Genomic DNA, 14422 nt, shown 5'->3' with positions numbered 1-14422 from the left:
TTTTTTTGATTTATTGTAGAGATGAGGTCTTGCTGCCCAGGCGGGTCTTGAACACGCGGGCTCTAGCAATCCACTCACCTCAGCCTCCCAAAGGCGCGGGATTACAGGCTGAGCCACCGAGCCCGGCCTACCTTCTCATTTTACAAATGGGAAGCAGGAACCAGAGAAGTTGAATCATTCTTCAGAGTCTTGTAGCTACTTGGTAGCAGACGTGGCACCTATTTCTAGGTCTACTTACTCCCAGTCCAGTGACCTTTGTCTGAGATGCTCACAATTAAACAGAAAACTTTGTGCTTCATGAAAGCAGTTCTCAGTTTGTTACTCTGAATCAGAAACTTTGGGGCTGGAAGAGTCTTCAGAAGTGTCTAGCCCTCATTTCCCATTTGACAGATAAGCTCAACTGTGGATCTGTGTTAGTTTGACAGGGCTTCCGTAACAAAGTACCACAGAGTAGTAAGCTTACACAACAGAAATTTGTTGACCTGCAGTTTTGGAGGTTGGATGCCCAAGATCAGGTGTCAGCAAGTTTGTTTCCTTATTAAGGCAGCGAGGGAGAACTTGTCCAGTCTTCTCTCTTATCTTTCCTGGCTTCTGTGGCTTCAATCGTTCCCTGGCTTGTAGATGGCATTCTCTTTATGTCGTCACATTATCTTCCCTCTCTACATGTCTATCTCTGTGTCCAAATTCCCCCTTTTTATGAAGATATAGTCACATTAGATTAGGATCCACCTTGATGACCTCACCTTAACTTGATCATCTGCAAAGATCCTATTTTCAAAAAAGTTCACATTCCCAGGTCCTGGAGATTAGAACTCAATGTCTTTTGAGGAGCACACTTCAACTCATAATAGAGGCCAAGTTAACAGTATTTGTCGTAGTCAGATCTCTAGGTAATAGTTCCTCTCACTAGTCTCATAGCCTTATCCCTCAGATACCACTTCATGGCAATAAACCCTTATCTTATGTGTTAAATTCAAGATAGAGTTCGTACTTGTCTAGTTGGAAGGCTTGATTTTTAAATTAAGTATTAGACCAAATGTGATGCAGACTTCTTGGGAATTTCCTTAAGAGAATGGTGTCCACATATCTGATGTTCAAGCTGGTCTGTTTTTCCTTGGACCAGTGGTCAGTGCCTTGCGATACCGTGTGCTGTTTTCTGACCTGCTCCTGCCAGTGATTGGATAGAGCAAGTCAAATTCAAACACAGATTTAAAAAAAAAATCAGAAATGTGGCTTCAAAACAGTGCTTTTCCCTACCTAGTGTCCACTTAATCCAGAAGCGAGAGTGGAAATACCATTTCTAAAGATCTTTAAAAAGAGTTCTCCATTATATGGCACTGCCTTCCTTTTTTCTTGGTGGTCAAACAAATTTCAGTCACATCAGAAAGGATGGCTTTTCAGGCAGAACTTATTTTCAACTAGGAAAAACATAAAGGTTGTAGGAAAAGAAAGCCATTAGATTTTGCTCTTTAAGGCTGCTCAACCTATATTTCCTCCATGCCCCCCAACAATTTTTCTTTCTTCTTGGTTTAGATGAAAGGACAGAAGAAGTGAAGTTGAGGTCAAGTAAGAGAGGGTTTGGGAAAAGCTAAGGGAATTATTTCAGATCCTCTTCAGTCATTCAGAAGTAGCAGCTAAGTAAGGGTAAGTGAGGACTTCCAAAGAGTAACTGCACACTCCACGAAGATAGTCTCTAACATTCCTCTTAGGCATTCATTGGCCCTGTCTCTGGTCCTTTTTTCAAAGTAGGTTGGCCAGTGCTTAAAAAGCTACAACCCTCGGGGCGGGGGGGGGGCGGGGGGGGGGAGAAAACTCTTGTCATCATTTGGAGGATTTCCTGTGTTGCCACTTGAAATATTTTTTCTTAGCTGATCTTATGCTTTAATTTTTCTAGCAAGCTGGACTGGAAAACAAAAAATCATTGCTTAAGAAGCTTTCCACCACTACCATGGGGCATGTTTTCAATGTCTGTGCCCATGAGTGGGCTAATTGTAGACTCATTTGGCTGTTTACATAATTGGCATGAGTAGTCAGTGGTCAATTACACCTGTAAACTCAATTCACAGCAACAATTCTACCTTGAACTGGTCAATATTACCATTGCAATTCGGTTCTTACCTCCTTTAGTTTACCACAACTACCCAGATCATTTGTTCAAGTTTATAGAAGGTGGTCAGTTCTGCCACTTGGATATGTAAAGTTATATTCAAATCTGAGTTCTGCCTTTCAGATTTTAAGAATATGCATTTGTCCCGTTTTACTGCTACTTTAAAATAAAGCTCTGGGCATCCCTTTTACAGGTCCCCTCCCACTTGGGAGTTTTTTCTATCTTTTTAATAAATTCCTGCTTTCTCAATAATAATAATAATAATAATAATAATAATACTGACTCCAAAAAAATCGAAGTGAAACCTACTTGAAGTATTAAAAAGAAAGAACTTAATACATTTCTTATGTAGTCAACAAATAGTGAAAGAAAGAATTAAATTAGCAAGCAAGGGAGTTATTTCTCACGTGTGACAATTATTCTTATATTTCACCAATATCAGCTGTGATTGAATCAAAATTATTGAAATCCCAGACGTTAATCAGCCCAAAACAGTAAATATTCAAAGAATAGTATTTTAGTTACTGTGTCTAATGCTTAAGCACAAATATAATATCATCGTTATAATCTCTTTCACAGGTAAAGGAATTTTATTTTAAATAAAATGCTTTTGATAGCATCACGTAATGTTCTGGCTTTTGCTTCAGCAGTTAACCATCTGTAACTGCCTAACTCTAGCTCCAGTTCATGAACTACATATAAAGAGAGCATGTATATGTGTGTGTATATATATACACACACATATATATATACATATACTTAAAGAGACCATATATATGTATATGTAAACATATACATGTTTATATATAGTTCATGCATGTGTGTGTGTGTGTATATATATATACATATATATATATATACACACATATATGTCTCCTATAAGACACTATAGTGTGTTTTATGAATCATAGAACAAGTGATACATCTGCACATAAGTGAAAAAGAGCAACTAGCTTAAAAATGCCGAGTCAGTTTATCTCTCACAAAGGTTATGTATGCGTGTGTCTTTTAGTAACCAAAACCAAATTTTAATGCCACTGTTACTCTTTTCTTCTCTAGTTCCCATAAACATCAGGTTTATTTGTATGGGTGTGAAAGAATTGAGCTTGTGCTATGTGGCTCAGTCAGCTTCTCAAAATGAATTTTGTTTGTGATCTCAGTGAGTCATTATGGCATAATTATAATTCTAGCATGATAGGCTATTTGTTGAAAAGTATCCATATTTTTTTTTGTGGAACAGAAAAGCTACAGTTCAAAAACCGTGAGCAGGTAAATCAATGCCATGATTAGATGATATTAAGAGACACCCTGAAGATTTAAAATGCTTGCTCTCTGGTTCAAGAAATCAGCCAAGAAGAAGATGCCTAGCAGGGGTTAAACCCAAATGCCTGCACTGCAGCCTATTTCTGTCAACACTCTGTTCAGGAAATAAACATTTATGCTTTCTGAAATGAAAGTGTATTTTTGAAGACTAGCCGTCAGATATTTTTTGCCCTTCACACTTTCAAATGCTTAGCCTTTTTTGTAAGTTGACTGCAAAGTGCATCAGTTTGCCAGGCTGAAAAAAAAGAAAGTGCTTGACGAGTGCCCATGGCACCACTGTCAACCTCCGAAGTTTCCAGTAGAAGAAGGCAAGAGGGTTGGCACAAAACATGCTTTCTTCAAGCCTATTACCTCAGGGGTACCTGCCTCTTGAGAAGCTTTTCAGTCCTTCCAAATGATGTTATTCCCAACTGTCATCTGGTTTATTTGGAGCACACTGTATTGCAGATAAACATGCTATTTAACTGTGGGTCAAGGTAGAGAGTCATTCTGCTAGCAAAATGCCTGAGATACATTAAATGGCACTGACTCCAGGACAAAGATGAAGAGAGATCAGAGTTGTCAGTGATATGCATGGAATGGCCGTAGCTAGGAAAGAAAAAATGTGCTATGGTATCAGTGTATTTTAAAAAGCTGTAATGCAGCTGAACATTTAAAACTATAACCTGTCACACACCAAAGATTAAGATCCTGGGATGTACAAAACATGAAGTTCAAATGACACAACTGCAAAACATATTTTATTTCACTTGGGAAACAGGTTTCTCTCCAAAGATAGCTAAACGTTACAGATGAGGAGGACCTCTAACTTGTAGTCTGATAGCTGTAAAATACTATTAAACCCCTTATAAAAGCACAAACAAGTAATTGTCATTTGGATGCCAGTATATGTGAGCCAATAGAGCATTCATGTTTTTAGAAAATTCCTTAGACTCCGTTTATTAAAGCATGCATTTTCATTTAGGCCCGGGTCATTTAGGTTTTTAAACATCGCTCAGTTTTATTAACAAAAGTATTATTTTATCCATGTGTTTTTATATATGTTCTGGATAGCTAGCACTCCAAAGGAGTACAATGATTTTATGGAATTAAGATAAAATCTCTATTATGTTTTTGACCTCCTTTGTGACCAAAGATGAACATGACTATCTCATAGCAAGGCTGTCTAACTGCTACTCAGGCATTTGAGGAGGAGAGCTCTTTGTACTAGTGTTTAGGTTGCAGAGATGTGGCCGTAATGGGTTAAAATAAGAAACAGCTATTTCTAGATCAAGAAGAGATAAAATGATAGACTTTAGTTTTGTAAAACTTAGTTTGTCCTTTTTCCTATGAATTTGCAAAAATTACACTTCCTTTAATTAGCTGAAATAGACTTGAAGAGATCAAGCAAGCAAACTTGTCAAACCTTTTGTGTTATGTCCATGTCTCCATGCTCTCTGACCCCAAAAAAGAAGAGTCCTTTCTTTACCTTTTTCCTTTCTCTTTATTTCATACAGAAGTGAAAGAAAAAAGTTAGGTTTGCAGGAAGGAGATACACACACACAGACACACACACACACACACACACACACACACACAACACAGAAGAAACAAACTGCAACATCACCCTTAAAAAATGAAATTTTATTGCTTTTTGCTTAATTAAACCCCAAAGAAATGTGTGAAATGTTGTTACGGCTGAAACATTGTTAATTTGTAAATCACAGGGACAAAGGGGCCCGGTGCAACTTTAAAGTTTCCGTGCACGTAAATGTCGATAGCGTGTCTTCTCCATCATCAGCACTAAATTCACATTGATGCCTCTTTTCTTCTCCGTATTGATCCTTCCATGAGAACGTAGATTTGTATCTGTTAATTAATGCGTCCTGAAACAGCGTTTGTATTAATCAGGCAGATAAGAAAAATTGGATGCCTGCACCCCCCTGACAACCGTAAAAGTGCTGGCCCTGATAAAATCGTGGATGGACCTCAATAAAAAAGTTCCTCCTTCCACTCAATAAACTAATCATCCTGCTTTTAATTATTCGGCAGAAAGATGTGTGGAGATTGGAGAATGTGTAAATCTATTTACTAACAGCAGTGTCTGGGAGGGAGAATAGGGCTGTCACAGGAAGGTGCTGCGGGCTACGCTCTCTGTCCATCTGCTGCTGCAGAAAAACTGCTGCTTGGGAGCATGAAAAGGAAGAAGAAACTAAGGCAAATTGAAAAGGCCTATCCCTTTTCACTCATAACTTTCCAGATTATCTTTTTTTTTTTTTTTGTCTATTTACACGAGAAATTCCTGTTTAGTCTCTTGAGTTAGATACTTGAATTTGCATTGCACCCTTTTTTCTTGGGGAGAGGAAATAGACCAAAAGAGCAATGTGATTTTGGGGGGGGGTTTTGTTTTGTTTTTGTATTTGTTTGCTTTGTTTTGTTTCATATCTTATTCCTAAAATCAAAGGCACTGAGAGCCAAACCTGCTTTGGTTAAAGAATTATTTTTCTCTTTTGAATCCCTGTGTAAAATGTTATCAGTTATTATATATCTAATTGTAAGAGGATTCTAATATTTATTCATTTAACCCCAAATTGCAATAGCAAAAAGAAAATAAGAAAAAAAGACCTATATAGCCAGTCTAAAAGAAACCCTGCCCAATAACATGTAAGCACCTTGATAAACAATGCAAGCAATGCTTTTTTACACATGCCTTAAAGCTCCCTTAAGAAAAGCTCGACTAATCCCTTTTGATGATTTTATTAAGCACTTATAGTTAGTGGTACCAAATGGCAAACCACTAGTTTCCAACAATAGGTCAAGAAATCGTTTCCTTTTCTTGAATGTGCTGTAGTTTCTAATATCATGTGGAATATGCACAACTTGATATGAATGGAAAGGACAGCAACAATGACCATAAGCAGGAATCTAAAAAGGTTGGGTGTCAGTGGATATTTGTGATTTGGGTAATAATGTCGAGAAGGAGAGTAAAAATAGATTTTTAAGTTGCATTATTAAAAATGATCCTCCCTTCTATAGAGTTACTAGCAGCAGGACTTTAAATCATGGTACCATTGTTGTCAAAACCACGGGGTAGGTGTTCACCCTTGGGATTCCTGGGCACAACCTTGAAAACGAAAGTGAAGTTATAGGAAATATTTCTTTTTTAGGACTCTTGGAAAAAGCATCTGATCATCGGGTATCTTCACTAAGACTTCCTTGTAGAATGTAGGTCTAGTCTCTCTCAGGTATATATATATATATATATATATATCTTCACTCCTAAGTAGGTTTACTGGTACTACTTCATCTTTCCCTATCGAACAACTTTTTCCTTTTAATTTTTTTTGCATATGTTTTCTCAAGCTCAGAAGGGACTCTAAATATGTATGTATGAACGAAGCCCAGATTTGCAGTAAAGTATTGAAGCGATCAACCAGATAATTCAGATAAAAATCATGTACACTATAGCGACACTTATTGAATGCATAAACATATTATAAGATCATGTTTAGGTGGGTGTTATTTTATATTTCCCACATGAAAAATCCAAGGTACGTTCATTGTCTTGCTCAAGGTGAAAAAGCCAGTGGCTAAGTGGAGACTGTATTTACATTCAGAATCTGACTTCATTCATATTCTTTCCACCAAACCCCATTGCTTTCATATTTAACTTTTAAAATAACTGGATCTTAATAACAATAATTAATGGTGACTGTTCTATGTTATGAGAAGGCCAGTCTGTAAAGGATTCCAATTTCTTTTATATTAATAATCCCCATTTTAAAAAAGAAATTCATGTTAAATATTAGTGGGGGCAAAATATCCAATTAAGAAGGCTCATCTGGTTGTACTCATAATCCACTGTGCTTGTAACTATTCTAGAGAAATGTTTTCAAGTTGTACTGTACTGTGTGGCCTAAAATGTTTGTTTCCTTTGTTTTATGACTTTTAAAAATATTTTTGTGTTATTACTCAATAGTAGTTTTTAGAGATGAGATAGTTGAAAATCTGACTTCCTGTAAAACATCCCTGACAACTTCAATCAGAAATTAAGTATACTTAAAGATTACATGGTATTTTCTTATCAAATGCAAAAAACTACATCTCTATTATATTCCCCTTAGCTGAGTCTATAAAACTTATAGAAACACCAACAGATTGAAGAAGCTGGTTTGTGACTTTTATTTTGCTATTTGTAAAGATCAGGGGAAAATTTTAAGAGCTTCTAATCAAAGCTCAGCGTAATTTTGAGCACTGATGCAGAAGCCAGTTACCATATGAAACTAATGTTGCATTATGAAATTATGGCTTTAAAGTAACTTGATCTGCCCATCTTTCCATGCAGGCTTCTCCACGCTGTCCCTGGCGGACCAGATGAGCCTTCTGCAGAGCGCTTGGATGGAAATTTTGATCCTTGGTGTCGTATACCGATCTCTTTCGTTTGAGGATGAACTTGTCTATGCAGATGATTATATAATGGACGAAGACCAGTCCAAATTAGCAGGCCTTCTTGATCTAAATAATGCTATCCTGCAGCTGGTAAAGAAATACAAGAGCATGAAGCTGGAGAAAGAAGAATTTGTCACCCTCAAAGCTATAGCTCTTGCTAATTCAGGTTGGCATATTGACATGGCTGTTTTTACATTTTTTTAATGTCAGTTTTACTTCTTCCCTTACCTTCTCCAGAAATTTGCTAGATCTAGTTTGTAAATTCTATGTGAGTCAGCAAAATTATTATGAGTATGGCTTTCTAGTGAAAAGCTGGAAATAAGAAAAATATTCCTAAAGAGAAATATTTTCATTTTACATTGAAAGCTGTGAAACTTTTGTCAACTAATTGCATTTACTAATTTGGATCATAGCAAAGAGAAAACTCTTGTAGGAATAGCTTAAACAGACACTTCTGGGACAAAAGCAACTCCCTTGTCTTTTGTGCATAAGTCAAAATAAAAGAATTATGGGTACACATGAACCACATTTTCCCCTGAAAAATGCAAAGTTTGCAATTGGGGAAATATATTTAGTCTTGCTTTTAATTTGGGTGCAAAGAATACTCTGTTTTCTTACATTCTGGAGTTCTCTAGAAGTCAAATTCTTCTGAAGGAATGTTTTCCTCAAAGATACTACCTTTGTGTAAAGGTTAAGAATTATGGGAATAAGTGTTCTTTACATTTAAACTGAAATGTGCTAAAATAGAGAGCAACCTCTGATAAGTAAAAATCGTTGATGCTTTGTTGTTTTTCCCTTTGTGCCTCTCCTAATGCTTTATTATGGTCTTAAGTCTCTTTTAGCATTTGCATAAAATTCAGGACAGATCCCTCCTTAATGACGTGCCGATCATTAGATACCTGTGTGTCAATAACATGCTCTGATGCTATGTACCATTGACAGTCACACCGTGCCCCTCCATCTGCTTTTGTTTTGACCCTATCTTTGAACTTTATCTTGGTTGCCGGCCAGTAGTTTTCCCTTTAATTACAAGAAGGAAACTGTCAATAAAATCTGTTAAATGGGATGCAATGAGTGGCTTGAATGGGCGGATGGCTATTTGTTCAAATTCTGCAGCATTCAAGGTATTGACAGTTTGTTTTCTGGGGCCATATGTGACGATCAATCTCAGGCTGGGCTCAGCCGCGCTGAAAAATGAAAAACCAGATTGCTTTTGCTTACTTGTGGATGACGACTTTGTGATTTGGCGCGGTCCTAGTGAGATGAGACCTTCTGCCCAAATTGCCCCCATGAGAGCCAGGGACGCGTGACTGTTTTTAGAAATAATTTTTAATTGATTTTGTAATTAACAGTTCATCTACAATATTGATGCATGAATCCTTGGACTGATAGGAGGGAAATTGTTTTCAACAATGAAGTTGTACTTTCCTATTTGTCTTCATAATGGAGTTTAGCATTTCACAGTTTTAATTGTGAATACAACCCTCTCCCTCACCACACCATTCACCCCTCTTCTCCCACGTACCTGTGAAACTATAAAATATGATTCCTTATGACAAATGGCATTGCTGTTAGAAACCCACAAGAACCTCTTGCCCTGCTTTCTAGAAGATCAAAGTGGGAGATAGGATAGAAATTTTCTGAGGATTTATTCGTTTGTATGAACTTCACATTATAGCATTTCTCATAATTAGATTAAAGATTTTATAGCAGCGGTTTTAAAAGGAATTTCTATTTAGTAATCATGAAACAATTCTAACTTAAAACATTTACTTGGCTAACCGTTTCTAAAATATACAAAGCATGTTTGATATCTTTTATACTTCAAGTTGCTTTTTAAAATTACTAACTTATCATGAATGCTGAGCAAGGCTAAAACTTTATCATCAAAATTGCTAAAATTTTATAATTTTAAATGTTGGATGTATATTTTATGGCTAAGTATTTTAATCTAGAGTACCAGAATTAATTAGTAGCAGCATTTCCGTCTCTGTTGCTTAGAAGTATAATCATTAACACTTCTAATATATAAATGTTCTCATCCTATATGCTCAACTGTTTGGGGGAGAAAGTGACCCACTTAACAGCAGTGACTGATAATTAGGAAGATTTTATTTAAAGAACTATTTAGTTTATTTTTCTTGTCTGAAGCCAGAAAGAGTAAACAAGCCTTTCTTTTTTTCTTATCACGAGTAGCATTGCTTATTCTCAGAAAAATGTCTCCATATCACAGAAATTTCCTGCAAGGAATTCTAACATTCATTTAGGTTCTCAATATGAAGAAAAATCAATTGAATCAGAGTTCCAACTAAAGAAAAAAATATTAAGTACCAGAATGACTATTTTAATCTCTAAATCAGCCATCTATCCTGTGTTGTGTAAATATGGTCTTTTTATTACCCACCGAACTTGCAAGCCCCATTGGGACAAACCACTCAGAACGTCATTTTCTTTGATACTGTCAATATGATGCTGTTTGATTCCATTTTTTGACCATGATTTGGAAGACAACAATAAAGTTGTAGATTTAATCTCGCTTAGATTCAATGTAAGTTTTTTTAACTACTCATAAACATATCAAGATGAAAATACTTTAATACTTTTCATAGACACTCCAAAATGCTCCTGGTGTTTTGTTTTGTTTTTTGTTTTTGTTTTTATTTTAGCATTTAGGAATGTCAAGTTATTATAAGTGACTTTTTGTGCAAAAAACAAGCTATCTTAGTGTTATTTTTGTAGATATTTTAGCTTTCCCTGTATGGCTGTAGTTATTAACAACCATTGTCTCATTTATCTAAATTTCAGCTTATTTTAAACATCTGTCTTTGTTCAATAATTATAAATGTTGTGCTTACGCTTGGGAAGCAGGCAATTGGCTTCCTGATAATGGCTGTCATATTTTTTGTGGCTGTATTTTTGTCACATGTGAATTCAGGAATACTTATAACAACAGAACAGCATTGGAAGCATATTTCCTATCTTCAGGTGTATGGTCAAAACCCCAATATATTATTACCTAATCCTGCATTTCTCACACTCAGATATTTGAAAACCCTAAATGATAGTTCCAATTATTTTTGAAGATAAGAAACTTATAGGCTCACTTAAGCTAAGTATTCTCTTATTTTTGAGTACTAACAACCTCTTGAGCAATCATTACACCCCTGATGCATCTCTGTGGAATTGAACTTAAAAAGAAAAATCTAGGTCGCAATTTTAGCATTGCATTTCTTAGGCCCCAGTCTTCTTATGCATATGCCAATAAATTAAACTAATCTCTAGAATTATTTGCATTTTTGGAATTCTATGATTCTGTAATTCTATGTCTCTATTGAAAAATATAGTAAAATATTGCTATAAGTAAGTAGTGTAAGGTTATGTCATGGGATTCTAATCTCTTGACTGGGTCTGTTGACTCTTTTGTTAAGAATTTGTTTGAAACTATATGATAGACAATTAAAAGCAGTTTAAGATTACGAATCACTTCAGTGTGACCATTCTCTGTTGCTCAAGTCACAAAACCATCAAGTACCATAGCTGCCACTCAAATCCTGACTTTTGTCACCCCTGCTTCACACCAACCTGAAGACAGAAGAACCTAATCCATTCAAGAATAAGCGTGTTTAAAGTTGAGTTTTTTCTTTTACTTCTATGCATTATTTCTCGATTAATAGCACCTATTGATAAAAAGTTACAAATAATATTTTGGTCGTCAATTTAAAATCACAAATAATAGTAATGACCTCATGACAGCATTCTATTATTTTTGAGGACAAATGGTATATGTGCAGAATTGTGTAATTTCAAGGAATAGAAAGTTCATGATTGCTGTAAAAGACTGGAATAGGAGCCATATTTGAGTAGAATTTTTGGACCCTCATATAAGTCTGACCTAGAGTTTCTCAATCTTTTTTTTTTCATTATCATCCCCTTAGGAGAGCCTTTGTATATGTGAATTTTCTAATAGCCCCCAATGACATAGTAATAGCACAAATATACTCTGTATCTATTAAGGACTGTATATATATGTATTTTGCCTAAAAAGATAATTTTTTCCTCTAATTCCAAATGTCACTTTTTTTTAAAGAATACGTGGCTTAGCTACATAACTTTTCTCATCTGCAAAATAAGACAGGTGAATTAAATACTGTCTCATATCCCCTAAATTAATTTGATTTCATACATACAAACACCCACACATGTGTGTGTTTGTGTGTGTGTATATATGAAACTAAATATATATATATGAAATGTGTGTATGTATGTGTGTTTGTGAATATAAGGTGAAACTGGGCCCTCGGCCAACTTTACTGAAATTTTGACTAAATTTGCTGAGTTGATATTTCATAAGTAGTTTTAGCTGCTGGTCAAGAGATTATGCTTTTTCAGAATATTTCTGTAGGCATTTCATTTTTAAATCTTATTTGATTCTCACAACATGCCTGTGAGGTAGACGTGTCCAATATCATTTTACACGTATCTGAAATGAGCTGATAAAGATATGTGGCTACTGTGAGGCAGAGGGTTGGACCTTCTGTCCCTTGCTATCAATAAGCTATGTATATTTCACAAATAATTATATACTATGTCTTTAAAAGAGCCAGCACAGAAGACTTCAGCTATTACAATTTCACATTTAGGAACCTAAATTAGTATGTTTAATTAAATTTAGAATTTTGTGCCCACTTTCTTTATTTTGCATTTTCTTGGAGTTACAGTACTATAAAACTACCCAGGAAGGTGACAAACAGAATTGGAGATGAAATATTTGCTATGAAATTGCATTTTATGAGAAATAAAATTGCATTTTATGAGAAATGAATATATGTAGGTTTTCTTTATAGCAGGTAGATCTTTATTCCTAACTTGTACCTAGATCAAACCATAATTAATGCTATTAAGTAAATAATAAAATTATAACTATCTCCTAGTCTACTTCTCTTTGGTTTTTACTCATGCCTGCTATCACTGTTTGAATTATTTTAATTTTATTTTAAATTACATTTGTGAAGTGCGTTTTTAAAATGCATTGCAAATCTTAAATTTTAAACATATTATGATATTGCAGATTTTTAGTTAAAAAATAAAATCTAGTTCTTAAATGTTTCTTTTCTTGCTGTAATGATCACTTTGCCTTGGCGTAGTATAGGAAATATTTGCACTTCCAACTTGAATAATAAACCCATAAAATACTCTGCAGAAGCTTATTTCCAGGGAATGACAATTATATAACACTATTTTCATTTACAGATCTTAAGATAATGAGCTATTTGTTACAAAAGGTCATTAGCATTGTACAGATCATCTATGATATTGTAAAAGGTTGAACTTTTCACTAACCAAGTTGGTATCAGCATTCAGTTATCTAGTATATTGTGGTTTTCTTCACCACTCCTAGTAAAAGGAGTTAGAATTATCATAATACTATAAAAAAGGGATTGGCATTAGTGGGAAACTGCCAGGGGAGGGAGGGAGACACACTTCATCAGTAAGGGTACCTGATCTCAAACCAGGTGAAGTAGGGACCAAAATGAGGCCCAAACTTTATCTGTATAATGACCAATTGTATACCTAAACACAAGTAGTACCCCTCATCTTTAAAATTAAAAAAAAAAATTAGGTGTGTGTGTGTGTGTGTGTGTGTGTGTGTGTGTGTGTAAGCCTGTATATAAAGAAAGCTTGTGTGTGTGTGTTTGTGTGTGTGTATAGAAAGCTCCTGGAAAAGCATAAGAAATGGAGAGAGAGTGAAGACTTTAAATAATTATAAGGAAACAGGATAGACCTAGCAGGGAAATCCCATTAACAGTAATTTGGGATTTGTAAGGAAATCCAGGTGGAAACAAACTATGACCGTGGAAGTTTTCTGTGGGTCAACATTATTATATAAATACAGTAAGAGCGATTTGTATGGCTGGTATAGATGTGGGAGAAGGAGGCTTTTTAGGCAGAGCAAAAAATAAGGAAAACAATCCTCCTAAAAAACTAAGTATGTCTTAATAGAAAGCTGTAAAATGGGAAGTTCTATTCTGTTCACCATGGTTGAACATAAAATCACTGTTTCCAATGTTAGAATCGCAACTTATCTGGATTGGAAGAGAAAAGTTTTGTTGATCCAATTCCCTACTTGATTGTGAACAGCTTCCTTTGGTATTTCCACTACATGTTTCTACAGCCTTTATTTATCACTCCTTTCTAGAAGAGAGCATTCCACCAGAAGTTTCTCACTGTCTATTTCTCTCACCATCTTAATGCAAAGGAAAATACAAATAAAGAGCCATACAGATGTATAACTTAATGAGTACGTTCGTTTCCTATACAAATTATCACAGCTCCATGACTTTAAACAGTTTATTTTCTCACAGTTCTAGAGGTCAGAAGTCAATCAGTTTCTCTAGGGGTAAGACAAGGTGTCCACAGGGCTGCACTCCCTCTAGAGGCTCTAGAGGAGAATCAGTTTCCTTGCTTTTCCAGCTTCCATTCCTTGACTCAGGGCACCTTCCTCCATCTTTAAAGCCAGCAGTGTAGCATTTTACCTCTAGGTTAACATTGCCTTCTTCTTCTTCT

The 14422-nt window shown here is 35.5% G+C and overlaps 1 protein-coding gene across 8 annotated transcripts in view; it reads left to right on the top strand.

Moving 5' to 3' along the window:
* The window catches only part of ESRRG (estrogen related receptor gamma), a 442062-nt gene that overhangs the window by 417883 nt on the left and 9757 nt on the right, over nucleotides 1–14422 (top strand). For all 8 annotated transcript variants that reach the window (XM_008068383.2, XM_021717735.1, XM_021717732.1 and 5 more), the window contains one exon: nucleotides 7755–8024. In XM_008068383.2, coding sequence (XP_008066574.1) covers nucleotides 7755–8024 — 270 coding nt within the window. The remainder of the gene's footprint in view (nucleotides 1–7754; nucleotides 8025–14422) is intronic.

Source organism: Carlito syrichta, unplaced genomic scaffold, assembly GCF_000164805.1.
Source record: "Carlito syrichta isolate Samal-C Ts95f unplaced genomic scaffold, Tarsius_syrichta-2.0.1 Scaffold310619, whole genome shotgun sequence".
Lineage (NCBI taxonomy): Eukaryota > Metazoa > Chordata > Mammalia > Primates > Tarsiidae > Carlito > Carlito syrichta.
This window is presented reverse-complemented; position numbering and strand designations above follow the sequence as displayed.